This window comes from Psammomys obesus, unplaced genomic scaffold (assembly GCF_907164565.1).
Source record: "Psammomys obesus unplaced genomic scaffold, mPsaObe1.curated_primary_1811, whole genome shotgun sequence".
Taxonomy (NCBI): domain Eukaryota; kingdom Metazoa; phylum Chordata; class Mammalia; order Rodentia; family Muridae; genus Psammomys; species Psammomys obesus.
The window spans coordinates 11,425,062-11,452,671 of record NW_026596131.1 but is presented as its reverse complement, the minus strand read 5'-3'; the positions used below and the strand labels follow the sequence as shown (position 1 = coordinate 11,452,671).

The 27,610-nt window shown below is 50.9% G+C and overlaps 1 protein-coding gene and 1 non-coding gene across 8 annotated transcripts; both read left to right on the top strand.

The window, feature by feature from the left end:
* The first annotated feature begins 165 nt into the window (after window positions 1–165).
* On the top strand, window positions 166–27,610 carry Fbf1 (Fas binding factor 1). 7 transcript variants are annotated; one of them, XM_055592229.1, is made up of 31 exons: window positions 171–861; window positions 1,002–1,123; window positions 2,475–2,556; window positions 3,372–3,399; window positions 4,753–4,794; window positions 6,656–6,746; window positions 9,236–9,284; window positions 10,633–10,683; window positions 11,709–11,847; window positions 13,390–13,467; window positions 13,894–14,013; window positions 14,271–14,406; window positions 14,536–14,669; window positions 15,604–15,703; window positions 17,123–17,590; window positions 18,652–18,753; window positions 19,092–19,186; window positions 19,356–19,414; window positions 20,653–20,808; window positions 20,944–21,044; window positions 21,164–21,370; window positions 21,941–22,048; window positions 22,134–22,273; window positions 22,349–22,467; window positions 23,246–23,368; window positions 23,443–23,628; window positions 24,043–24,219; window positions 24,294–24,431; window positions 24,523–24,640; window positions 25,475–25,584; window positions 26,613–27,610. In XM_055592229.1, the coding sequence occupies exons 3-31, from the start codon at window positions 2,554–2,556 to the stop codon at window positions 26,694–26,696; spliced, it is 3,462 nt and encodes a 1,153-aa protein (XP_055448204.1). In that variant the 5' UTR covers window positions 171–861; window positions 1,002–1,123; window positions 2,475–2,553; the 3' UTR covers window positions 26,697–27,610. The 7 variants fall into 7 exon arrangements, with proteins under 7 accessions (XP_055448206.1, XP_055448202.1, XP_055448204.1 ...); XM_055592231.1 differs by lacking the exon at window positions 1,002–1,123 and having other exon boundaries at window positions 166–259; XM_055592230.1 differs by lacking the exon at window positions 1,002–1,123 and having other exon boundaries at window positions 171–336.
* Window positions 4,057–4,181, top strand: LOC129665829 (small Cajal body-specific RNA 4). The gene has a single exon (XR_008718437.1). It is a non-coding gene; the product is annotated as a small Cajal body-specific RNA 4 (non-coding RNA).

Below are 27,610 nucleotides of genomic sequence, written 5' to 3'. Positions count from 1 at the left end.
AGAATTTCCCAGTCACCAATTAATCCTCAGAGCGCAAGGAACCCTTTGCACCCAATCCCCGGATGCTCTCCCAGCGCCTAGCAACTCGCAGAGCTTCCAACCGACGCCCTGCCTGGAGAAGGGGGCCCGCCGCGGTGCACGCCGGGAGATGTAGTTCTTTCCGACATCTGCTGTGATTCGGCCCGCTAAAGCGCTGGCCGCGGACTACAGTTCCTAGAATGCTCCACGCCACCTTGTATTTGAGGCCGGAGGCTGCGAGGTGGGAATGTCGCCGGTGCAGAAGTGGTAGGCCTGGCAGTACCGGGCGGACTGAGTGGAGTCGGAACGTGGGCTCTGGTTGGTCTGGGTTTCCGTGGTGGCCGTGTTTCTGAAAGGACGGCTCTTAACAAGGCCCTTAGGGACTAGGGAGAAGATTGGCTGTGCCTGGGTTTGGACGGGATGGGCGCGAGGGGGATGGAACATTGAGGGGCTCCATGCCTGGCCTGGCGCGACACTCCCGGAACCGCTGTGGCTGAGGGGCGGGCTGGCGATTTTTAAAATGTCTTCATGGAGTTGGTTGAATAGATTTGAAGACGCGACGTTATTCTGGGATACTTTGACTTTACTTGCGGCTCCTAGAAAATGTCCCACCGTCTGGGAAGCTGCGACGGAATGCATAGGAGATAGAAGAAGTTCCTTGATGTGATACGAGCCAAAACGCGCTTGGGACTTGTAGGTCGTTAAAGTTGGCATCGCACGGGAGAAACATAAGCATTCCCCTGTGTCCACAACCCCAGATACACTTTGCGTTTTAATAAGAGGCTAGGCACACCGAGAAGACAGATGAGCGCCGCAGCCGCCTTTCTTCCTAGGCGTGTGAAGGTGGGTTTGCGCGAAGTGGGAGAGGAGAGAGAGAGAGGGAGGAAATGCTGGGGAAAATGTTCCCAGTATGAAATGTTTATCATCTGTGAAAGGAAAAACCAGAACTCACTCTCGCGCTTTCTGCTGGATGCTACCTACAGATACTCAGAGTTCCCTACTAACGTTTGCACCAAGGCGTGGGAACCCTAAGCATCAGCTTCTGGGGTAAACGATGTGAACTACCTTTTTTCAAGTACACTCCAAACCAAGGAAAGTCCATTAGGTGAATACGGAATTCTCATATGTTCTACCCCCACCCCAATGTGGTTTTTGAGACGGGAAATTACCCTAGCCCAAGAACTTCCTGTATGGTTCAAGCTGGCCCCCAACTCAGCGATCCTGCTTCAGCCTCCCAAGTGCTGGGATTACAAGTATGAGGCATTATACCTAACTTTTTCTCCTTTTCTAAAATTTATTTTTATTTTATGTGTATGGATGTTTTGTCAGCCTGTGTGCCTGTGCACCTTATGTATAACGTGCTCTGGGAGGTCAGAACAGGGCATCAGATCCCTTCCACCATGGGAGTTAGAGAGGACGTCCTGGGAATCCAGGCCAGCTCCTCTCTAGAAGAGCCGCAAGTGCTCTTAATGGCCCGGGCATCTCTTCAGCCCCCTAGCTTTTTCTTTCTTTCTTTGATGGGGAGGGGCCTTGAGATAGGGTTTCTCTATGTAGCCCTGGCTGTCCTGGAACTCACTCTAGATCAGGCTGGCCTCAAACCCAAGATCCACCTAACTCTACCTCTGAGTGCTGGGATTAAAGGCCTGTGCCACCATGAACACCATCACCCCTCCACCCACCCAGGGCCACTTATTTCTTGACAAGGTCTTGTTACATAGCTCAGGTTAGCTTAGAACTTGTGATCTTCCCGCCTCAGCTTACTAAATTCTGGGGTTGAAGCTAAGTGTGTGTTATCATACCCACCTCAGGAATTTCAGGAAATTTTTTTTTTAATTTAATTACACTTATTTATTTGTGAGTGGGCACACATGTACATGGAAGTAAAGGAAAACTTACAGGAGTCAATTCTCCTTGTCATGTTTCTCCTGGGGGATGCAACTCAGTCAGGCATGGTGGCAAAAGCACTTTTACTCACTGAGTGGCTTCCAGTTCAGAAATTCTGAGCTAATAGAAATTCTGACCTATTTCTGGCTATTCTGGAACTTGCTCTGTAGACCAGGTTGGCTCTGAACTCACAGAGCTCTGCCTGTGTCTGCAGTGCTGGGGTCAAAGGCCTGTGCTATCACTGCCTGGCTAACTCCTGATTTCTTTTTTATCTACTTCCAAGTTCTGGTATTTCAGGCTTATGTGACAATGTCCAGATAAACTACCTATTTTTTAAAAAAGATTTTATTTGTAATTATATGAATGTGTGTGTAAGTGCACATGGGTGCAGGTGCCTGTGGAGGCCAGAGGCTTGGATCCCCTGGAGCTGGACTTACAGAGGCTTGTGAGTACCCAACACAGGTGCTAGGAACCCAACTCAGATCCTCTGAGTTTGTGCCCTTAGCTCTGGAGCCATCTCTCCAGCTTTAGCTACATCACTTTTAAGCAGCTACTTTAATTTTCTCTACTAGGGAAGATGAACTTGCTGGGCAAGAATGCACATGACTGGGCAGTGCTGTGAAGGAGCTGCAGAAAGCCCCGAAGCCCAGGATGGTAGGCAAAACGTAGCATAAGATGTGCGGCGAGAGACACCCTACCCTACCCCGGACCCTCCATATCTTGATTGCATAGAATATTCTAGAAGTTTTGTGGCAGGGACCAGAAGATGGTCCCATGATAGAGCAGTGTTAGAAAAAAAACCTCAAGCATTGACCTGGGCCTTTAATCCATGAATGTGGAGACAGAGTCAGAGGCAGGTGGATCTCTGTGATTCCAGGCCAGACTGTTGGACATGGAAAGCTTCAGGCCAGTGGCTACACAGAGAGACCCCTCTCTTATTTAGCCTCTGTTTTTGTTGTTGTTTTGTTTTGTTGAGGCAGGGTCTCACTGTTGCTCTGGCTGGTCTAGCGTAGCTAGATAGAAGACCAGGCTGGCTTGGGATTCACAAAGATCCACCTGCCGCTGCCTCTTGAGTAATGGAATTGAGGGCAGGAGCCATGCCAGCCTGTTTCTTGAACCTCTGAATCCTCTGAATTTCCTATTGGTAGCATTTTTAAACACTCATCAGACACACAGAATAGAAGAAAATGTTCTGGTTATTGATCTGTCTGGGCGGCTTTTGTGTGTGGTAATTGTAAATTAGAGGAGAGCTGCCCGTCCACAGCCTGGCTTTGCTGGCTAGTGAGGACTGCTTCTGCACTCTGAGTAAATTCATTCTCAGAAGCTGGAGGCAAACAGAACCCTCTTCATCTGTAAATGCATGGTGCTCCTTCTTCTGCGGTCCTGGAGAAAGGCAAAGCATTCTTCTTGCCCAGTTCCATACATGCTCATGTTTGGATTTTGTTGATATGATTTTTCCCCCATTTTAGGCACTGAAAACCAGGAAAGGATTGAGAGGTAAGTGGAGACATGGAACATCACCCTTAATCCAAATATATCTCCTCCTCCTCCTCCTCCTCCTCCTCCTCCTCCTCTTCTTCTTCTTCTTCTTCTTCTTCCTCTTCCTCTTCCTCTTCCTCTTCCTTTTTCTTCTTCCTCTTCCTTTTTCTTCTCTTTTCTATTTTCTTCTTCCTTCTCTTTTTTTCTTCTTCTTTCTTTTTCTGTCCTGGAACTCACCCTGTAGACCAGACTGGCCCAAACTCACCAAGATCCACCTTCTGCCTGGGTGCTGGGATTAAAGACATACACACCCTCCCCCCCCCCTTTTTTTTTAACAAAACAAAATAAAAAATCTGGTGAGGCAACTCAACAAATAAAGCTGTCTGGTGCCAAGTCTGATAGCCCAAATCCCTAGGACCTAAATGGTAGAAGGAGAGAAATGACTCCTGCAAATTGTCTTTTGATCTCCACAGTAATGTCATGACACAGGTCCCTGCTCCAATTAAAAAAAAAAAAAAAAAAAGCCAGGCGGTGGTGGTGCTGGTCTTTAGTCCCAGCATTCAGGGAGGCAGAGTAGGCGGATCTCTGTGAGTTCAAGGTCAGTCTGGTCTACCCAGTTCCAGGACAGTCAAGGTTATATAGAGAAAGACCCTGTTTCATTAAACACACACGCAAACGGGAGGATCAAGAAGGCTGAGTCTGTTGAAGCAAGGCATTGCTGGTACACTCCTCCTAGAAAAAGGGGTCAGAGAGCAGCCCTCGCTGGAGAAAGCCAGGCTTGCTTGTGCTCCCCAGCACTTTAAAACAAGTGAATAAATAATGAAGTTTTAGAAAGAGTATTTCTCATTGAATTCAGGGATATATGTTTGAAGTTAAGGGTGGTCAAGGCAAGTAAAGCTGGGTAGGGGAATTATTTCAGACATGCTTACCTAAGATGTCCCCACCATGTCTCTATCAGAAGTGACCAGGGAGGTGCATTCAGCCCAGCCCTAGGGAGTGTCGGGGGCGGGGGTACAGCCGTGTAGGAGAGCTGTGTTTGTGTGGGTGCTGCTCCGAAGGACAACACTGCCTGTTAGAGGCTGGAAGGCTGACTTCTGCCTTTTGTGTTTTGGGTGAGGTGGGTAGAAAGGAGACTTCACTGAAAAATCATCATCATCATTCTTCAGGAAAGTTATTTTAAAGTTCCACCTGAGGGTTTCAATAAGACCTTGTGGCTTATTGCCATTAGAAACAATGTCTTGGCCAGGGAAGGCAATGTCAGCCTGAGGCCTGGGATCTGAGAACTCTGGGACACCGAAGTCTCAGGGCGTCAGACTTTATAAGGGCCACTCTTCTTGCTTCCCGAAGTCCTGATGGCTCATTTGTTTTCAGGTTCCATTGATGATGTCCTTGGTGACCTCCTGGGAGATGACAGTAAGTATTCCTTCCCTGGGCAGGGGAGGGGAGGCTGGTAAGAGGACTCATCCAGTGAAGGTGTAAGTCTGACCACTCGAGTTCTACCCCTGAAGCCCACATGAGGGAAGAGAGAACCAAGCACCACAAATTGCCATAGTGTTTGTTGGACCATATGGTAACCCTGTTTTAACTTTCTTACAAACTGTCAAGTGGTTTCCCACAGCAGCCATACCTTACATTCCCACTAGCAAATGCAAGAAGCTCCCCAACAGTGCTTATTTCCTGTCTTTGGCTTTTTGTTTGGTTTGTGTTTCCTTGCTTATTTACTAGGGATTGAGTGCAGGCCTGATGCATGCTGGGTCAACACTGTACCACTGAGCAGTATTTGGCCCCCAGCCCCTCTTAGTGTTACTTTTCATTTTGTGACTAAGTCTCGTGTGATACCCACATTGGTCTTGAACTCACTGGGTAGATAGGGAGCCAATGAACTTTCCATTCTGCTTCCAGAGCTGCTGTGGTCCCAGGCCTGTGCCTCCCGGCCTGGCTTTTCCCATCATTTGGTCTTGGCCATCCTGTGCCTGTGACTTTTTTTTTTTTTTGGTAATGTTTTTTAAAAGACTTACTATTATGTATACAGTGCTCTGTCTGCATGTACACCAGAAGAGGGCACCAGATCACATTATAGATGGTTGTGAGCCACCATGTGGTTGCTGGGACTTGAACTCAGGACCTTTGGAAGAGCAGACAGTGCTCTTAAGCTTTGAGCCATCTCTCCAGCCCTGGATGTGACTGTTTTTGGAGATGTGTCTGTTCAGAGGCTTTCCCCGCTTGTGACTAGGGCACTTTGCTTTTGAATGTTGTCACATGTTCTATTACTTGTTCTGTAAATGTTTTGCAGTGCTGGCAGTGGAGCCCAAGGCCCTGCAGTGCTTTTACTGAGCTTATTCTCTCAGCCCCAATTTCCTTTTTTATTCTTTCTTTAAACAAAACAAAACTTGGGTTTATTTTTTTCCTTTTGGAGGGCGATGCACACGTGTGCAAGAGCACACAGGTGGAAGTCAGAAGGCAGCTCCCACTGTGTGGGTCCCAGAACTGAACACAGCTTATCGGACTTGGCGGCAAGCACCCTTGTCTGCTGGCTAACCAATTCATTAATTTTCACTGGAGACAAGGTCTCAATGTGTAGCCTAGGCTTGCCTCAAACTTGGAAAAATCCTCCTGCCTTAGCCCCCCTTGTCCTAAGATTACAACCATGACCTGGCACGCCCAGCTAGCCCCTTGTTGGTCCTGAGGAACTGGGCTGAGGAGATGGGAGAGCTCCTCAGGTGGGTAGCCAGGCTCCTGTTTCCACGGAGAACTTACACACTTCACTCTACAGTTGGGACTATGGAAAGGCCATTGTGTCTCTGCCTTTTTGTTTGTTTGTTTGTTTTTATACAGTATTTATTTTTTTATTTATACAGTATCCTGCCTGCATGTGTGCCTGCACACCAGAAGAGGGCCCCAGATCTCATTATAGATGGTTGTGAGCCACCATGTGGTTGCTGGGAATTGAACTCAGGACCTTTGAAACAACAGCCAGTGTTCTTAACCTCTGAGCCATCTCTCCAGTGTCTCTGCCTTTTTATGTGGCCCAGGTAGGGTGGGTTGGCCTGTCCATTTGGCACTCTTGGCATCTGGGATTGACTTCCTATTTGGAGATGTACCCCCTTCTACTTATGTTTATCAGGGATGGCATCAGGATGTGCCTGTGGTGCCAGCAAGCTGCCTTTTCTGCGGGAAGGTGTAGAGACAGCTAAGTAAGGAGTCACCACCCTCTTCATTGTTGCTTCCGTGCTCCGGCTGAATGGCATGTCTTTTCTTGTTTCCCTTGTTGCAGCGACGTTGCTTGAGAAGCCTGTTGAGCCAGCTTCACATGCCAAAGACGCAGCAAGCACACCTCAGTGGCCCCCTTCAAAGGCTAAAGCAAAGTAAGCACCGCTGGCACGTTCCTGTCCAGCCCTCTGCCCCCCCGCTGCACTCCATCTTGGCCAGTGGCCACAGTTGACATTGGGAGTTTCACCTTTCCCCCTTAGCTCTGATTACTGATAGAATCTACAAAGTAAAAAACTCTTAAGCCCCGGGGATCTAAAGGCCTGGCTTCTAGTCCTCCAAATGTTTCTTAGGTCATGCTGGACGTCTCTGAGCCTGTGTCCTCATCCCCAAAATGAGAGATTGGCTCAGATCACTGCTTCCCAAATTCGTCTGATCTCTTGAGAGTGAACACTCCACCTTTGGCTTCCTTTTCATCTAGGTGGGGTGGGGCTCGCCTTTAATTCCCGAAGCGGCAGGTGTGACCCTCTGTGAACTTGAGGCTGGTCTGGCCTACTTGGAAATTCCGGGCCAGCCAGGGTATAGAGTGAGACCCTGCTTTAAAAGAAGAGAGAGAGAGAGAGAGAGAAAAAAAAATTCTCTTCTTGTTTTAACTTTTTTGTTTGTCTTTGTTATTTGGGTTTTATTGGCTTGTTTTATGTTTGTTTGTTTGTTTTAAGACAGGGTCTTCCTGTGTAATCATGGTTGGCTTGGTACTAAGCATGTAGCCCATAGTGAGCTGGCCTCGAACTTGGAGTAATCCTTCTGCCTCGGTCTCACAGATACTGAGATCACAGGGTGGCACCTTGCCCAGCTTTAACTGTAACTAACTAGGGTATGTGTGCATGCTTGCTCACATGTGTGCATGTGCACGTGGAGCCAGGAGCTAGTGGTCTCTGGGCTGTTTCCTAATGTTGCTCTCCACCTTATCTGCTGAGACATGTTATCTCAGTAGATCTGCCCCTCCCACCTGGATTGCTTGGTAGGGAGTTCCAGGGCTTCTCCTGTTTGCATGCCCCGCTTCCCCCATCCAGCACCAAGGTTGCAGACATGCATGACCACACACAGCTCTTTTACATGGGTGCTGGAGGTGGGGAGCTTCCAATGCCAACTGAGCAGGTCCCTTACTGACTGAGCCGTTCTCTTGGCCCCAATAATGATTCATTTATTAACACGTCATATGTAAAGGGCTTTACTGCTTTAAAAAACTAGAAAGATGATTTAAGTAGAAAATTTCTGTACTATGTGGGCTTTGGATTTTTGTTTTGTTTTTTGAGACAGGGTTTCTTTATGTAGCCTGGAATTGGCTGACCTGGAATTGGAACTTGTTCTGTGGACCAGGCTGGCCTTGGACTCATAGAGATCCACCTGCCTCTGCCTCCCAAATACTGGGATTAAAGCCATGCACCACTACACACAGCTGTCTGAGATTCTATCTCTGTCCCCCGGAAAAAGTGTCCTCAAGTTCACTTTGACTGTAAGCCAGCTTCACAGCTCTGTGAGACAGGGTCTCATTGAAAGATCCCCGGAGGGTATCTTCCGTCAGAGAGACCCCCTCCCAAAGAACAACGAGTCCATTCGGATGCAAACAGCAAGAGGCTTTTATTTTGATACACGGGTACCCGGGGCGAAAGTCACTCGAAAGGACTTTTGCGCCCCCCAAGATAGGAAGCTGGGGTTTTTATAGGGTTTTAGAGCAGGAGCACTGGTACAGAAGCAAGAAGCATAGTTACAGGGAGCTGATTGGCTCTTTCACATGAAACCATAACATGAATCAGGTTGGCAGGGACACCAGAATTCCAGGAACTGGGTGGTCAAAACAATTATGACGACCTTGACTAGTGCCGCCATATGTTGCTTTTCCCAGGACTCCTATCTCAGCCGGACCACCTGTCAGATATCCCATGAGGGTGGTCAGGACAAAGTTGTTTTTAACTCAACAGGGGCAGCCTGACCACAGATATCCCAAGTGGGTGACACAGCTAGGATTTTTCAGTAATTTTCCAGTTTCTCATCTGGCCTTCAGAGTTTTACAAAACAGTGGTGGTGTCTCACAAAATGGTGTTAGCTATGTTTAACTTAGGGTGAGGCTGGGGTCTTTCATCATGTATTCCACATGGGATCAAATTGGACATGCACCTGAGAGGTGACCTTGAGCCCTAACCCTTCTGCCTCTACTTTCCAAATGTTGGGTCTGCAGCTGTGTGCTAGTACACCTGGCCAGCCGGCCAGCCTGCCCTCCTTCCTTTCTCCTTTTCCTTTTTGTTCTTTCCCTTCTTCCTTTCCTTTTTTCTTTCTTCCTTGTTTCCTTCCTTCCTTCCTTTCTCCTCTTTTCCCCCTTCCTTCCTTCCTTTCTCCTCTCCTTTCCTTTTCCTTCCTTCCTTCTTCTTATCGTTCTTTCCTTTCTCCTTTCCTTTCCTTTTTCTTCCTTCCCTCTCTCCCTCCCAACCCTCCTTCCCTCCTTGATGCTGGGATTGAACCCAGGGCCTTGTACATGCCAAACATATGCTCTAGCACTGAGTTACACCCCCAGACCCCAGTCTTAAATTTTTTAAAATCATATAGTGGCCCAGTCACAGGGATCATTGCTGACCTCATCTCTTTGCAGGTCCTACCCAAAAGACAGTGTTGAAGGACTGGCAAGAGCTGATGCTGAGGTGAGCCTGGTCCATTCCCCAGTTTTTGACCTTGTACTTGTCCCCCAGTGAGGATGGAGTGGCCTAGTAGCTGCTCACAGAGGCTTTAGAAGGCCCTGCAAAGTCAATTGGGTTGTTTTGTTTCATTGTGAGGTAGATTATTCTGTGTGGCCCTAGCTGGCCTGTAACTTCAGCCTTTTGCCTCTGCCCAAGACAAGATCAGGGATTACAGATGTGCAGACTGAGACACAACCTGTTTTTTGGTTTTGTTTTGTTTTGTTTTGTTTTGTTTTGTTTTGTTTCAAGACTGGGTTTCTCTGTGTAGCCCTGGCTGTCCTGGAACTCACTCTGTAGACCAGGCTGGCCTCAAACTCCGTGATCCACCTGCCTCTTCCTCCCAAGTGCTGTATTAAAGGCATCCCTACCTGGTTCATTTTGGGTTTTTGAGACAATGTTTCACTGTGTAGCTCTGGCTGGCCTGGAACTCATCATGTAGACCAGGCTGGCCTCAAATCGGAACTCATAGAAATCTGCCTGCTTCTACAGAACTCATAGAAATCTGCCTGCTTCTGCCTCCAGATGCTAGGATTAAAAGTATGTGTGACCGTGCCCCCAGCTTTGTACTTGATTGTTTGTTTTGTTTTGTTTTGTTTTATTTGAGACAGGGTTTCTCTGGGTAGCCTGGGCTGTCCTGGACTCGATTTGTACACCAGGCTGGGCTTGAATCCACAGAGGTTTGCCTGCCTCCGCCTCCCTGAGTGTGCTACTGCACCCAGCTGTACTTGATTCTTTTGAAAAATAATTTATTTAATTTTATTCTCTGTGCATTGGTATGAAGGTGTCAGAATCCATGGAACTGGAGTTATAGACAGTTGTGAGCTGCCGTGTGGGTGCTAGGAACTTTGGAAGAGCAGCCAGTGCTTTTAACAGCTGAGCCATATTTCCAGCCCTGTACTTGACTCTTAAAGTACAATAATGACCATGAACTGCATCTATGTCCCAAGCATCCACTTTCTTCCCACTAGATCAGTGAGCTAGATGGCAGAGTCCTCCCAACTGCAGGGGTTGGGGACCGCCTCTTCCTATGAGAAGGTCCGAGCTGTCTGGCAGCATAATTAGGAAGTTGCCTCACTCAAGTCCTGGGGTAGAAAAGACACTGGGAACACTTTCTGGGTCTCTGCATATGGGTAGCTTTGACTTCAAAGAGCTGATAATGATCCCTGGAGGTTGGGGAGTAAGAGCTCGTCCTATTTATGACCCGTCATTCAAGCTCTTTGCCCCTGCCGAGCAAAAGCAGGGCTGAGAACCCCCAAGTGCTGTTAGGCCCTGGCTAACATGAATTTCACTGTCTTCACCGCTGTGGATGCAGGTCTCCAGTGTATCGGACGCAGACCCGCAGGTCTTCTTGCAGAACATGAAGGTAGCAAACGAGCTTCGCCATCTTCGAGGCTGAGGTGGGAATGGGAGGTCAGCAGTCCACACTGAGGCCTCACAGCGTTTGTAACTCCTCCTGTATAACTGCGTATCTGGGCAAAGTCTATGCCGCAGGCCTCTAGTGGGAGCCAAGAGACATCCTCTGCTACCACCTGGAGAGGGGTAGCACAGGATAAAGTGTCCTCTAGAAGCTGGTCCTCGCCTTTCCCATGTTTCTCTCCAAGTCCCTTGCCAAGAAGGCCCCCTCTCAGCAGGCAAAGCCAGAATGGAGCAGAGGCTCACAGTGCCTAGATAGCTTGGTCTGCCACCTCTGGTCCTCACTTCTCTCACAACTAGCAGCACTCTTTTTCCACTTTGCCATGGTCCCCAGGCAGAGCTCTTGGTTCCAGCCTTGTGGAGCTCTGTGTCCATTTTCTTCTTGTCTCCATTGTTCCCCAAGGCAGCAGGCCTCGGAGCCAGGCATGCCTTGCATGCTCTCACATTGCTCTTTACAATGACCCGTGTCTCTCATTGCAGTCTCATGACCCAGGTCCCATTCCTCTCTACTCTGCTTGCTTTCGTTGCATTTTCTTTCCTTTTTCACCAGTTTTCCTGACCTCCTTTATCCTCTCTGCCTGAGCACAGACGCCCTCAGCTCCAAGTCCTCTTCCCCTCTAAGCCAGTCAGCTTTGTGTTACCACAGCAAAGCACTCAATTACAAAGGACATTTCTTTAGCTCGTTTTGGGAGGTTCTGTGTCTGAGATGAGGCTGGGAGTGAAAATTGGGTAGCAAGTGACCGAAGGGGAATGTATTAGTCTTTTGATCACATTTTGATGCACAGCAAAGAAAATGTATGGGTATGGTTCTATAGTACTTTTCAAGGGCCTGCCACCAATGAACCAATGAAGGGGCTTCTACAAAGTTTCCATTTCCTAATACCACCACGCTTTTCTTACGGACCTTGGGGAGATCCTTAAACATCTAAACCATAGTACCTTCCCAGACATCAGGCTGCCCTCTTGCTGTCTTAGGACTTAGACAGCATGGATGATGATCTCTTTGGTCGGATGAAGTCTCACCCAACCTCTGGCAAAGGAACTGCAAAGGGTTCTGGGAAAGAAGTGCCTAGCAATCCCAAACCTGCTGGTACATTAACAGCTAATGAGAAAGGTATGTGGAAGATAGTACTTGTGTCCTGTGAGTTTTCTGTGCTGTCTTAGCCTGTGCTATTGCTCTTATGAAAGAAAACATTTAGTTGGGGGCTTGCTTGCAATTTCAGATGGTTCATCTGTTATCATCATGGTAGGGAGCACAGAGGCACACATGGCTCTAGCTAAGTCCTTGAGAGCTACATCCTGACCCACAAGTAGAGAGAGGACACTAGGCCTGGTGTGGACTTTTGAAATCTTAACACTCCCCCAGGCTTAGTGACACACTTACTCTAGCAAGGCACTCCCAACAAGGCCGCACCTCCAATCCTTGTAATCCTTGCAAACAGTTTCATTGCCTGGTGACTAAGCATTCAAATATATGAGCCTATGGGAGCCATTCTCATTCAAACTACCTCGTGTCTAGGATGAAGAGGCCAAGGAGCCAATTGTATTTGTTCGGCTCGGAGGGGGGAAGCAGGGGGGAAGGTGTGTTTCATTCCTCTTGTCTTAGTTAGGGTCACTATTGCTGTAATGATCACCGTGACCAAAAGCAACCTGGGGAGGAAATGGTTTATTCGGCTTATACTTCTCAGCACTGTTCATCATCCAAGGAAGTCAGACAGGAACTCAAGCAGGGCTGGAACCTGGAGGTAGGAGCTGATGCAGAGGCCATGGAGGAGCACTGCTTACTGACTTGCTCCTCATGGCTTGCTCAGCCTACTTCTTATAGAGCCCAGGACCACCAGCCTGGGGATGGCACCACCCACAGTGAGGTGGGCCTTCCCTACTGATCACTAATTAAGAAAATGTTTTACATCAGTGTTCTCAACCTGGAGGTCACAACCCCTCTAGGGCTTGAACAACCCTTTCACAGGGGTCGTCTATCAGATATTCTGCATATCAGATACTGACATTACAATTAATAACAGTAGCAAAATTAAAGGTATGAAGTAGCTAATTTTATGTTGAGGGTTCATCACCACATAAGGAACTGTATTAAGAGTTACAGCATTAGGAAGGTTGAGACGGCTGCTCTACAGGCTTGCCTCCAGCCCCATCTTACGAAGGCATTTTCTTAATTGAGGTTTCCTCCTCTCAGATAACTTTTGCTTGTGTCAGGTTGAGATGAAACTGTCCAACATCCTGAGTCCAACATAGGCAACTTCTAAAGGATTTTTTTTTTTTAACTTAAAATGGAAAGTTTGGGTTGGGGAATATGGCCCAGAGATAGAGCATTTGCCTGTGTATGGTGACCTGGGTTCCATTGCCAACACTATTAAAAAAAAAAAAAAAAAAAAAGGGAAAAGAGAAGTCTGGTGGCAGCTTGTGACTCCCAAGCCTGTGACTAGCGGTGAGGGTTGGAGGTGGCTTCCCACCATGTCTCCCTTCTAGCGGCCCAGGTGAGAACTGTGGTGTGTGGATTCCTCCATGCTTGTGCCAAGAGCCTCAGTTTGTCAGAAGAAAGTGCTCACTGTCCCTGGGGCTCCAATTCAAGTTGTGGGGGAAAACCTTGGGCAGGAAAGCCCCAGTTCCATGACTGCCTTCTCTGTTCTTCCTGTAGGGAACGCCATTCCCACTAAGAAGCCACCACCATCTTCCAGCAACTTTGGGCTTCAGTACAAGAAGTTTTCCTTTGAAGGTATCAGAGTCCTGTCTCCCCCAGCCCGCTTTCTGGAACACTTGGCTTGAGAGCAGTCTGGATAATGCTGCTGAAAGCCAAGACTCTGTATGTCAAGAGAGCTGGTCACAACTTAGTGCTCAGGAATTAAGTGGAGTTAAGTGCTCTGTCAGCGGGAAGTTTGAGGAGCTTATGCAAGGACTTTGAAACAGGCATCAAACTGAAGATTTTCTAAACTATAAGGAGAAAGTTCCTTTTCTTCATGAATGGATTCATGCCTTAAAGGCATTTCTAGGAGTCCCGGGGTTCACCCAACCTCCTTGCTTAAGCCCCTCTGTGTCTGCTATCCCCTGTAGACTGCACCCTGTGGATGCTGAAGAGCTGTGTAGATGTGAGTGATAGCTGCCTTAGCTTCTGGCTTGTTTTTCCTTTCTTTCTGGCCGTGAGACTTTGAAGACCCACTGGCAGAACTTTTGTCTGATGAAGAGGAAGAAACTGCCAAGAAGCCGCCTGCGATGGAGACTAAACCTGCTTCCAAGAGCCCCAGCACAGCTGCAGGCCACCAAGGTGGGAAAGAGGCTTATTCCTGGTGCCATGAGTTAGAGTCTGGACAGCTCTCTAGTACAGAGCCAGAGACCTCAGCAGAGCAGCCCCTGTGTCTTCCTTCCAGAAGCAAGAGATTGTCAGACAGAGTAAGGGGGTAAATGTGTGAGCCTGTAACAGGGTTAGCATCAGGGTCCCCGGGCAAACCAGACAAAAGGAAACCGTTGCCACCTCCTACCTCATTCAGTCACCAAGCATTGGGCCTTGGTTCTCTTTCTTAGGCCCTTCTGTTCCTCTAACTCCTGGGGATACTCCCATCCGGAAGAAAGAATTGCTGTTTGACGAAGGGGATGACATCATGACCACCCTAGGTTTTGAAGACAGCCCCAGTGCAGAGAGGAGGAGAACAGGAGACCAGTAAGGACTCTTATGAAGTGGGGAGTCCCTGGCCAGGCTGCTGCCTAAGGCCCAGGGAAAAACTCAAAGGTGGGGCATCATGAGAACCCCATGTCATGGCACACTCCTTCCCTTTACCCTGTCCCACAGGGAGGGCCCAACTCCTGCTCGCTCCAAGCTGGATGAACTGCTGGGTCGAGGCACAGCTGCCAAGCTTCTCACTCGCCCGGGCATGGGGGAACACAGAGAGTTCAAGCTAGACAAGAAGTATCAGAAGCCGGAGGGTGAGGCTGCTCAGAGGATGGGAGGGGAGGAGTCTATCCTGGCTGCAAGGTGACTGTTTCTTTCTGTCTGGCCCCCCTGGCCACTTGGTTTTTGTTTTGGGGGTGTTTCATTTTGTTAAGATAGGGTCTCCCCTTCTGGACGTGATGGTGCACAACCTTAATCCCAGCAGAGGCAGGTGGATCTCTGTAAACCAGCCGATTCTACAAAGCCAGTCCAGGACAGCCAGGACTACACAGGGAGACCCTGTCTTTTGTTTTGTTTAAGAAGCTCACTGTGGGGGGCTGGAGAGATGGCTCAGAGGTTAAGAGCACTGTCTGCTCTTCCAGAGGTCCTGAGTTCAATTCCCAACAACCACATGGTGGCTCACAACCATCTACAATGAGATCTGGTGCCCTCTTCTGGCACGCCGGCCCACATGCAGGCAGAACACTGTATGCATAATAAATAAATTAAAAAAAAAAAAAAAAAAAAGAAGCTCACTGTGTAGCCTAAGCTGGCCTTGAACTCAGAGGAGTCTGCTTGCCTCTGCCTTTCCAAGTGTTGGGATTAAAGGCATGAGCCATCATGCCTAGTTTTTTCCTTTCCTTTGAGACAGAGTATTGCTCTAGGCTAGCTTTGAATTCGTGATTACCCTGTGGCAGCCTCCCCAGTGCTGGGATTGTAGGTGTGAGCCACTATATCCAGCCCAAACCACAATTTTACCACAGCCTGTAACAAAAGCTTCACTCAGAACACACATTTCTGAACACTGTCATGAGGTAACTTACTTACAGGCTATCTAGCGTTCTGTTGCTTTCTGTGGCTGCTGTTTGATTTAGTTGGTTTTCCTGGGGCTGGAGATGTTGCTCAGTAGTAGAGCACTTGCCTAGCATCTGCCAGGTCTTGTAGAAAGCTTGGCTTTTCCCGTTCACGTTCATGCCCTTTAATTTACAGACAAAGAAGACAGCTGGGATGATGAGATCCTTACCTTTGGGGCTTACCAGCCTACCGTGGCCTCCTCCGAGGGCAGACAGTCCCGCCGGCAGTCAGTCAGGTAAGACCTGCCTGGAAGCAAGCCTCAAGGACAGGCTTGTCCCTGTAGCCTTCCTCATCCCACCCGGCAGCCATGAGTCTACAGGTGCTAAAGGGAGAGGGAGGCCAGGGGCTCCCCATAGTCCAGGCAGCCCCCAAACTGCTAAGCTCCTCAGGAGGAAGAGGAGGAGGTGGGTCTGCTTCTGCTTGAAGCCCTGAATGTTATGAAACGCTGCTGTATCACTTGACCTCTTAGAAGAACCACAGCCACCATACCACAACGGTGGGCCTTCTCCGGTGGCTTCCACGAACCCTGCCATTGCCATAGCCCCATGACACACCTTCACTCACAACAGAAACAGATCAGCAATGGCTGAATTTATAATTTTTTAAATTTAATTTTATTTTATTAATTACACTTTATTCACTTTGTATCCCCCCATAAGTCCCTCCCTCTTCCCCTCCCAGGCCCACCATCCCTCCCCCTTCTTCACACATGCCCCTCCCCAAGTCCACTGATAGGGGAAGTCCTCCTCTTCTTCCTTCTGATCTTAGTCTATCAGATCTCATCAGGAGTAGCTGCATTGTCCTCTTCCTTGGCCTGGTAAGGCTGCTCCCCCCTCAGGGGGAGGTGATCAATGAGCAGGCCAGTCAGATTATGCCAGAGGCAGTCCCTCTTCCCATTACTATGGAACCCACTTGGACACTAAACTGCCGTGGGCTATATCTGTGCCAGGGTTCTAGGTTATCTCCATACCTGGTACTTGGTTGGAGTATGAGTCTCTGGGAAGACCCCTGTGTTCAAATTTTCTGGTTCTGTGGAGTGAATTTATAATTTTTAAGATTTATTATTTTATGTGTGTGGGTATTTTGCCTGCATGTATGTCTGTGCACTCTGCATGTCCCTGATGCCTGAGGATGTCAGAAGAGGATGTAAGAGCCCCTGGAACTCAGGTCCTCATGCCGATGTGACAACTGACCTGTCTCTCCAGCCCTTTTTGTTGTGTTGTTGATACGGGCTAGCCTCTAACTCACTGTAAAGTCAAGGGTGACCTTGAGTTTATTCTCCTGCTTCTTCCGTCCTGGCAGACAGCTGAGGTGGCAGGTGTGCAGCACTGTGCCTGGTTTGCTATAGTGCTGGGGGCTGGACCCGGAGCTTAGCATATGCTAGACAGGCAGTCCACCCACTGAGCGCAGCTCCAGCCTGGTGGGGATTTCATTACTGATGTTACTGTTTTGACACAGGGTCCTGGTAGCACAGGCCAGCCTTGACCTTACAGAGTCCCTGCCTCAGCCTCTTGAATGCTGGGATCAGAGGTGTGAGCCACCATGCCCTGTTTGCTGCGGGGCCAGATATTGCCCCCAAAGCAGAGGATAAGCTGATAGAGGGCTGATGGGATGGTTTCCTCCCCTGTCCAATACCTTCCTCTCTGTCCTGAAGCAGGTTCTTGGGAGAAGGTGGCTCAGACCCTAAAGGGGAACCCAGCTTCAAACAGAGCCCTCCACCAGCTTCCAGCCCCATCCACCCCAGGAAAGGAGGAGCTGACTGGCTAGGCTTGAAGGATGATGGCCTGGACCTTCTCTCTCCCGCTCCTGTTCAAAAGCCCCAACAAGAAGACTCAGCCATGACCCCCTCCCTGCCTGCTCCTCCAAACCAGCACTCAGCCACAGAGCCACACTCTGCCCCAGCTGGACCGCCCTCGGCAGCAAAGCCACCAGCCAAGGGTGCAATGGCCCCTGCCAAAGCCAGCCAGGCCTCCTCACTGAAAGCATCTGAGGAGAAGGAAGACGACTGGTTGAGCCATGTCATATCTCAGAAGAAATCCCAAAGTCTAGCCAGAGCAGAGCGTGCTGGGCCCTTGAAGGGCGTGACCTCACTGGGATCATTGGGTCAGACTCCTTCTAGCAGGTATGAGCTTGGGCTTCTTTGGTTGGTAGAAAGGATCTGGCAGGATCTGAGGGGCTATCCTTGCCCACCTTACCTGTCCCATCCTCTGTTAGTGATACTGCTGTGGGCACTGATGCCAACTCGGCTTTGCTTTTCTTCCTTAAGGGCACAACAGAGAGAGCTGCCCAGGTGCAGACAGGCAGGCAGGGCTGGTAACACTCATGCCATGACTGCCATGGGGACAGGATTGGGCAAGAGAAAACAAAGAATGTTTTGAGATGGCAGTATCCACTGTCCACTTCCTCTGAGCAGAGGCCTTGTCCACAGTACCAGTCAACCTGGCAAAGATTCCCACTGTGCCAAGTGTTGGTGTTTCCATTAGCTTGTGTGTGATAGAAGTGGCTAATGCATGTGTGAGTTGAGCTTCCTATATCCTCTTGGAAGTGTTTGAGTAAAAGTGGGAGCTGAGAGGCAGTTCCTGGGAACCATAGAATGACAGTCCAGTGAGGCTGGTGTTGAGTGACCTTTGTAGGCAGAAAGGCAAAGGGGCTGACAAGGCCAAGTCCAGAGGAAGCAATAACAGGCCTTTTAGCCAGAACCAAGGGGAGGAGACTGTGTGGTTTTGTGAGTGCAGGGACACCAGGGTCCTAGAGTTGGTGTATTGGGAGAGCAGCTTTGGCTTGACTTGAGATCGAGGGGAGAGCTGGTCACCTGACAGCCAAGAAGGAGGAAGAGCTAACAGAAGAGTGAGCCCCGGTAGCTGTGGAGAGGGAGGTGATTGAGCAGTGCTAGAATCTAAGGCTGAGCAGATAAATGACCCCTGGACAAGGCTGGACCTTAACTCCAGTGTATGTGGCCTGTCCACTGCTGCTGCTACGGAAGCATGATGGATGCTGAGGCGGGCATCGGCCTATAGAAGGGAAAGGCAGCCCACAAAGTCCAGGAGCCAGCCAGGAAAATTCCAAAAAGGCAGTGGGGAAGGGCAGGGGAGGAGGACGGCCTTCAGCTAGTGCTAGCAGCTTGTCTGGGACCATCTTCCTGTAGCTCACACGAGCTTCACCTTTAACACGGACTTTCCTCAGCCAGCCTGTTGCTAGCACTCTGGCCCTCGAGCATGCCGCTGCTGGAGAAGCCTCGAGAGCAACTACACAAGGACTTGCAGCTGTCAGGCCTGCCGTCACAGGGTATGTCAGAGACAGGGCTGAGAGCGTGAGGGCTAGTGGGCCAGCCCAGGCCCACTAGAGAGAGACAGGGGGTGGCTGTGCTGGGACCCCAGGTGATTTACTGGCTCTGTCCCATTCAGCATCTCCCTGGTCACCTGATTACCAGAACTGTCTGAGGGCGCATACCAGATCCTGTACCAAACCACCAGTGCGCAGGTCCGTCACTCCTAGAGAAGGACCAGACCTAGGCTAGACCTGTCCACCCAGTTGTTTGAATGCAATGTTTTTCTTTGTGTCCCCATTTCTGCCTCTGTCTTACACAGAAGCCATTCAGTGTGCCCTCATTTTTATGTCCCCAGGTCCTCCATGAGTTGGAGCCAAGCCACTGCCATCCTCCCTGTAGATGACCCCAAAAGAGGAATGCCCTGTGCCTCTGGGGACTTCTCTAACAGAGGTTTGTTTCCATCTTTGCTTGGGTTTTAGCCCTGGGTGAGAAGGGTTCCTTGAGTTCCTTTGGGGACTCTGGAAGATGAGTGACAAGGGACTCTCCCCAGATTCTCACTGGTGCAGAGCTCTGCAGGCCTCTGAACCTTGTGCTCTTCTCTCTGTTCTCAACTTTTCAGAGCCTGCAGTTTATGTTCCGCATTCCCAGGATCCCACAGGGCTCTCTGTGCCTGTCCAGGTAGGGAAGGTGGACAAACATTTTGGGGCCCAGAGAACAGTTCTCCCCTGCTCAGAGGAGGGGGAGCTGACCCTCTGTCAGAACTGCAGCAGATACATCCAGTAGGACAGCAGCCCCCCTCACTCTGCTAACCCCTGTCAGCACTTTCCTGAGGGTGTGAGTCTGCCAGCATAGTACAAGCCTGGTAAGGCAGTGCACTCAGGGGCTGAAGCAGGAGGAGAACCATATGTTTGAGATGAGCTTAAGGCTACACAGTGAGTTCCAGCCCCACCTGGCTTCTAGAGTGACAGGTGGGGTTGCTCCCTAGCAGAAAGCTTGCCTGGCATATGTATGTAAGACCCAGGATCAGTCCCCAGTACTGGAAAAAAAAAAAAAAAAAAAAAAAAAAAAAGAATGCTGTCTTAGTTTCTGTTACATCCTGATCCTCAGGCAGCAGAAAGAGAGAGACGCTGAGCCTAGCATGGGCTCAACCCACCTCCAGTGACGTACCTCCCCCAGCAAGTCCACATCTGCCTCAGTGGGCCACCCCTCTGAATTTTTCCCAGGCAGTTTCACTAACCAGGGACCAAGTATCAGATATATGAGTCTGTGGGGCCATTCTCATTTAAAGCACCACTATGCATCATTTCACACAAATCCCTGTGATTCTAGTCCAGAAGACTATGGTAGGGGGATCAGGTTTGAGGCCACTGAGTTATAGTTCCAAGCCAGGCCAGCCCTCACTATAGAGTGAGATCCTGTCAAAAGAAAAGAGAAAGAAAGAGAAAGAAAAGAAAGGTACAGGTGTCCTGTTGTTCTGCTGGGAAACTTTCCCATCTTTGCATCTTCCCACTGCATCAGCCGGGACAGTCACATCTAACACCCAGGCCAGTAGGTATGACAGCCGGGAATGTGTCCCTGGGAAACCATGGGTGAAGGGGAGCTTTTTGGAACCAACTGTCAATGTAGGCCTTTAGGCCCGACCTAACGGGCCAGGGCCAGAAGCTTTGCAATAACTGAGGCGTATGTTCTTGGCAAGGGAGGGTGATCTGTTTCCTGACCGGAGTTCAAGGGAGCTCCTTCCCGGCAAGGCCCAGGACTCCCAGGTCCTGTCCTGCTGGAGCTGTTCTGGTCTTGTCCTGTCTAGCCACCTGTAACAGATGGCCGAGAGGTCCAAAAGCAGAGAACTTGATGGTGGTGAAGCTCAGCAGGAGCCCTGGCAACTTCCACCTCGGAATAGCTCTCATCCTCTCCCACAGTCTCTGCTCCCAGAGTCCATGATGCAGACTCTGCTGCCAGGCTCGGGATACCAGAAGCAGCTCCTGGCTGCCCAAGGGCAGCTTCAAAGCAGCTCTGCCCAGCTTCAGGTTGAGCTGCTGCAGAGCCAGACCAAGCTGTCAGAGCTGGAGGCCCAGGTGAGAGCTGCGGGGCAGTGAGGACCACTTCCTCATGGGAAGTGGGTGGAAGCATCGTCAGGGGGAGGGTGCACCATGAGTGGAGTCAGTCTGATTGCTGAAGGACCCTACTTCCCTGGCATCACCCATGCCTAGGTGCGAAAGTTGGAGCTGGAGCGGACGCAGCACAGGATGCTGTTGGAGAGTTTGCAACAGCGGCACCAGGCGGACCTGGAGCTCATTGAGGATGCACACAGGTACCTGCTGGCTCCAGTCTTGGGGGCCTGTCAGAGCTCAGGTTCAGATCCCCTCCCTCGGCCCCAGGAGCATGCCAGTATGCTCGGTGAGGCCCTTAAAGTGGGTGTTCTGTTGACAGAAGCCATGTCAAGGTGCTAGAATCATCCTACCAGCAGAAGGAGGAGCAGCTCCGCCGAGAGAAGGAGGCACTGTCAGCTCAGCATGTATCATACTGCCGGGAAGCTGAGCAGGCCAGGGCTGAGCTCATAGCCCAGCACCAGCGGCACTTGGCCATGGCTGCCCAGGAGAAGGACCAGGAGGTGGCACGGCTTCGGGAGCTTCAGCAGTAAGGGCAAGAGGCAGAAGAATGGGGCGTGGCTTTGCAAGGCCAGAGGACAGGGCAGGGCCTAGGGAGCAGGCTTGTGAGGACTAGCTGGCAGACAGCAGTGCCCATGAGACCACAGTATGGCTCTTCAGCCTTTGCACAGACTCTCCCTTCCTTTCAACCTGTTGACTGAGCACACCAGTCCATTGCCCCTTACGGGTGGGGTTCCACCCACTGCTGCGATGGGAGGGTCCGGGAAGTCAGGTATTAAGCCTTTCTGGATGACAATGAAACTAAGAAAAGACACCTCAGGATAGCACCTGGGCCAGCACAGAGGATTAGGCACATAGCTCTCTCCTGCACTGTGGAAAGAGCCCTTTGCTAAGCAGCAGGGTGCGTGTGGCATGGAAACAGCAAGAGATGAGATAGAAGAGCCAGGGAAACTGAGGCTCTAAGACTGTGTCTGATGGAGGAAGAAGAGGAGACAGTGCTCAGAGACAAGCTCTTTTCTTGTTCTCCGGTGTCATCTGTCTGTGTGGTGCCCCTCACAGTGGCCCTTGGCCTTCCTTGACTCTGCTACCATCCTCTCAGGGCATCCATTCTGGAGATGCGCAAGGACCATGAACACCAGCTACAGCGGCTGAAGATGCTGAAGGACCAAGAGATTGATGCTGTCACCAGTGCCACCTCCCATACTCGGTATGTGTTACCCAAGGGGTTATTTGGACCCGGGTGTCCTGGGTGCCCTGGGTGTCCCAGGATGAGGTGCCATGATAATCCTCAGGTCCCTGAACGGCATCATTGAGCAGATGGAGAGGTTTTCCAGCAGCTTGAACGCACTGTCCTCCCGTGTGGAAGCATCGCACCTTAGCACCTCCCAGGAACGAGAGTTGGGCATCCGGCAGCAAGATGAGCAGTTGCGAGGTAGCCCCCTCTATAACTGGGACCCCCATTGTTGGAAATGAGGGCAGGCAGTGAACGCCCTGTGTGTTGCCCCAGCTCTGCAGGAACAGCTGGGCCGGCAGCAGCGAGACATGGAGGAAGAGCGCAGCCGGCTCCAGGAGGTCATCGGGAAAATGGAGGTGCGCCTGAGTGAGCAGAGCCGACTCCTGGAACAGGTGAGTCTGTCCTGATGTACAGGGTGTCTGTACTCCAGGGCCACCTAAGACAGGCGCAGTCACCCAACACCCGCTCTTCAGCTCCCACCCCCAGGGCCACCCTACAGAGCCCCCACCATTCCTGTGCCTCCTTCTTCCTCTTGTCGCTCAGATCTGCCACATCAGTGATACCTGTGGCACTCGATGGATACTCTGCCTGTTAATGTTATTTAACCCCTCAAGGGACAAATATACCTGAACTCCCTATGAATTAAGATGAATTAAGCTTTAGTCTTCTTTTGTTTTTAATGTGTATGGGTTGTTTTGCCTTTGGAGGCCAGAAGAGGGCATCATATCCCTGGAGTTACAAGTGGGTGTGAGCTGCTATGGGATACTGGAAACTAAACCCCAGTTCTCTGGAAGAGCATTTAGTGCTCTTAACAGCTGAGCTCTGACTTCAGCCCTAAGACCTAAGTTGCTGAACTTCTGCCCTCATGCTTACAGAAACTGTGGGTCCCTAGCACTCGAGGCTGGTAGGTGATGGGACAGATCTGGCGGTTCAGGTGGGGCACTCCTGAACCTTCTCTGTGGTGCGATTTGACGTGAGCACTGGAGCCTCCTAAATCAGAATCAGAGGAACTGGACCTAGACAATACCTCCTAAGTACCTGCCATTTCATGTTTCTTTGGAAACTTTATGACTTAGCATGGGAGAAGCCATATTTGGAAGGCTCCTAGAACAGCTTGGCCTGCTCCCAGAGTGGGGAGCTCACCCTCAGCCCTTCCCCTGGGCCTTGCAGGAACGCTGGCGGGTGGCTGCCGAGAAGTCCAAGGCTGAGTCAGCACAACGCACTCTAGAGGAACAGAGGAGGATCATGGTCCAGCAGATGTCCATGGAGAGGGAGGAGTTGGAGAGAGCCAAGGTGAGTCTAGCACCACAGCCAGCTGCTGAGCCCACCATTCCTGACACCCACACTACCCTCCTTGCCCAACACAGAGTGCCTTGCTAGAGGAGCAGAAGTCAGTCATGAATAAGTGTGGGGAAGAGCGGCGGCGCCTAGCGGCAGAATGGGCCGAGTACTTCACACAGCAGAAGCTGAGTAAGGAACGGGCTGAGCGCGAGGCTGAGAGGGCACTTCACGCAGACTCCCAGCGGGAGGGCACCATCATCAGCCTGACCAAGGTAGGACCCAGAGCCTCTGGGACTGAGGATGGCCAGGATACCCTGGACTCCCACCTGATACAAAAGATCCCAGGCCTAGGAAATAAGGGCAGACGTAGCAAGAGTACAGGAACTGGAACAGCAGTCAGCAGTTCAGGTAACTTGCCTTTTCTGAGGCACTTTATTCATATCCATGTTCTTTGCCAGTTGCTTCCATATTTAAGCGGTATTTAAGTGAAGAAACATATTCAGAGAAGCTGGACATGGTAAATGTATGTGGCTTGTATGGGAGCCCCAAGCTTGGCCCCAGGCCTGTCTAGTCCATGTCAGCAGCCCCTCGCCCAGAGGCAGGGTAGGGAGAAGGGACCCCAAGGGCTGCACGAGCTTGGTGTAGCTCTGGATCGATGACTACGGCAATGACTCTACCTTCTGCAGGAGCAGGCAGAGCTGACCGTGAGGGCCTGTGAGCTCCGGGCCAAGGAGGAGAAGCTGGCTGCTGAGAGGGAGGCTTTGGAGAGAGAGCGCCAAGAGCTCCGGCTGGAGAAGGACAGGTTGCACAAAGCCAGCCTGCGCCTCCAGGCCCGCGCACAGGAGCTGGAGCACATGAGCAAGGTGTGCTATGGCAGGGCTGTGGTCCAAGCCACCATTTGACTCTAGCCAGTCCTGACCCGGTGGCCTCCCTGCAGGTGGCCTCCAAGAAGTACGAGGAGGGTGAACAGGCGCTGCAGGAGGCCCAGCAGATACAGTCTGAGCAGCAGAGCCGGCTGCAGGCAGTCCAGCGGCAGCAGGAATGGCTGCGGCAGCAGGAGCAGCGCGTGCACCAGGCAAGGTTCCAGCCCCCACCCTCCTGCCCCTCAGGCCCTCCTGCCTCCCCTCCCCACTCAGCCCATCTCTCCCTCCCCGGGGTTGGCACAGGAGCATCTTAGCCTGGCTCAGCAGAGGCTGCAGCTCGACCGTGTGCGACAGGAAGTACCCTCTAGCCTTCCAGTGCTGCCCTCCGGAGTTCAGGACCCAGAAGCCTCCAGCCTGGATGGTGAGTGACTCCAGGATGGGACACAGCCTGGAGCAGGCAGCAGCAGGACCTCCTCTAGCTGCTCAACTTAGGGGCTGCCTGAAGCTATTTGTTTAGGGTCTTGTTTGAAAATACGGTCTTGCTTTATTGCCCAGCCATGGTTCAAACTCAGATCCTCCTGCCTCAGCATCCTGGATGCTGCATTATGGGTGTGTCCATTGTTGAGCCATCTTTCTAGCCCCATTTTCCTTTTTGAGCGGAGTGTTTTGTTTGTCTAAGACAGGGTCACACTATGTAGCTGTACGTGGCCTGAAACTATGTCATCCATGTTGGCCTTGAAGTCACAGATATTCTCCTGCCTCTGCTTCCTGAATGCTGGGATTGATGAGCCACCATTCCTTTTTGTTACTGTTTGTTTGTTTTAATTTCTTTGGAGTCTTGTAGACCAGGCTTGAAGTCAAGCCTCTGCACCCCGTGCTGGGATTAGGTGCGCACTGCTGCCACAGGCTCCCAGTCTTTCTTCGTGTCTCTTTTGGGTGCATGTACACCCATGCATGTGCGGAGCCCGCGGAAGTTACCAGGTGTCCTGCTCTAGCAAGTCTTTGTCCTTTTTAAAAAACCTTGTGTGTGGGTTCTGTGCCTGAGGCCAGAGGAAGACATCAGGTCCCCTGGAACTGCAATTACTGATGGTTGTGAGCTGCCATGTGAGTGCATGGGTAGAGCCTGGGTTCTCTGGAAGAGTCCCCAGGGCACTGGGCCCAGCTCTTCCCTTGGGCAGAATGGGTTCTGGTCTTACAGAAAAAAGCCAGGCTCCTCAGTTTCCCCCCTGACATCGCCCCCTACCTTTCTCCTCAGCCATCCAGGCCCCTGCTTCCACCACTCCTCAGCGTAGCCAGACCCCTGCTGCCCAGGTGCCCACACACCTTCTCGCCAAGCTGCTGCTGCTAAAGCACACAGCGGAACAGGTCAGTATCATGGGGCGGGTTCTCACGTTTACATCCATAACAAACACAGGCAGTCCTCCAGGACCCAGGGAGCACACACCCTGGCTCCTAGAAGGGAAGACTAAGGAGATTGCTAGGATTGGGGATATAGTAAATGACAGAATACTTGTCCAGCTTGTACAGGGCCCTGGTTCAGTCCCCAGTATTATCCCCTGTTAAAATCTGGCTTTGAAATTTGAACTTTAAAAAAATGCAAAGCATATAATGTTAGGGCCAGCCTAATGTTGGGAAGCAGAGACAGGTGGGTATCTGAGATTAAGGCCACCCTGGCCTACATAGCAAGTTCCAGGCCAGACAGCCAAAGCTACACAGTAAAACCTAGCTCCTTACCCCCCACCCCCCAAAAAAGGAGGCAAACTGCCCACACAGCTTCTGGGGCCTGTTCTAGGCACGAGAGGTAGCAATAAGCCCTCAAACTGCAAGTGACCTGTGACAACGGCTCAAGGAGCATATCCCACATGCTGGGCTCAGAGCTGAAGACTTCGTGTGCATCAGGAACTTTCTCACAGTCCCACATGAGGGGACACGTGTTTGTTTGACTGTCACTGAGCTATAGCCTCAGCCTTTTTTTTTTCTTTTTGACTTTTCTTTGCTTGTTTTGTTGAGATGGGGGGGTTCACTCTGTAGCTCAGACTTTTTGAACTTACTGTGTAGCCCAGGCTGGCCTTGGAGTCCTTTCAAGCTCTGCGATTACAGGTGTGAACCATCACACACAGCTGTGAGATGTTTTTATCTCCAGTTTGCAGATGAAGATACTGGGGCCTAGACATATGAGGTCACTGCTGATAAATCCCAAGATTCTCAAGTTCATGTCAGGACTGACATCACAGCCTAACTCATTCCATGCTTAAGTTCCCACATACCCCCACTGCTTCCCAGTGCCCAGGAGTAAGTGAAGAGGGTTCCTAAAGTGCATGCTGGCTCCACCATATTAGGAGTCCCTGGTCAGTGCACAAAAGTATGAGCACTCATCTGAATATGCCTCACAGGACCATGACTTCCTGGAGAATGAACAGTTCTTCCTGGAAACTCTGAAGAAAGCGCCCTATAATATGGCATACCATTCTGCCTGAAAATGCCGACTGCCTCCTCAGCGAGCACCTGGCTTGGAGCTCTCTCTCACTCTGACCAGCACCCCGCTCCATGAAAAAGGTTCTTAGGAAGGTGCTGCACTGGCCAGAGCCTGATTACAGCATTTTGTGTGGACAGGGTATGTGTGTGTTCTTCCCAGGTGCTGTGACCGGCAGCTGAGAGGCAGTGGGTGCCTTCCCTTGGGGAGCAGTGACACTGAGGCCATCCTGCCACCCCCTTTTGTCTTACAGTACGGCTCATCACCCCTCTACAGGGCAGCCACTGGGGAGCATTAATGCCCGGGCTGCTTTTGAGGCAGGGACTTATTTCAGGGCAGTAGGGTGGGACACCGTGAACAGCCTTCCCTGACTGAGAAGTCCCCTCCCAAATGGGAACAGGGAGAACCTTCTAGCCCAGCAAGTGGGAGGCCTGGCCAGGCACAAGGATGGCATGTCCTCGGGGGCTCCATGCCCAGATGGATTCTTCTACTTTAGTGTTTCTGGGCTTCATCCAGTACTTCAGCCACACTCTCGGCTAGCTTACACATGTCCCCAGCTCATTCCCATTACTTCCCAGTGACCAGCTCACTCATCATGAACACCAGCGTCGTCCTCATGCAGGTCCCCACCAGAGGTCAGGTGGGGTCAGGAGAGGGGTAGCGGAGGGGAAGTGGTTCGGCAGACCCTGGACAGGACTCACAAAGAAACTGCAGTTGCTTCTACAGCAGCTTCCATGAAGGAGTGCGCCTCACTTTCCCACCTGAGAGGGCGTGTCCACAGAAGCACGTGGGCAGAGGAGCGGACCAGAGGATATGGTGCAGCTTCTGCTCTGCTCTTGAGAGCCACTCCTCAGGGGACCTAACTCAAGCCGACGACTTGCAGCTTTGATCTTGGATCCATTAAACCGTTGTATTCGT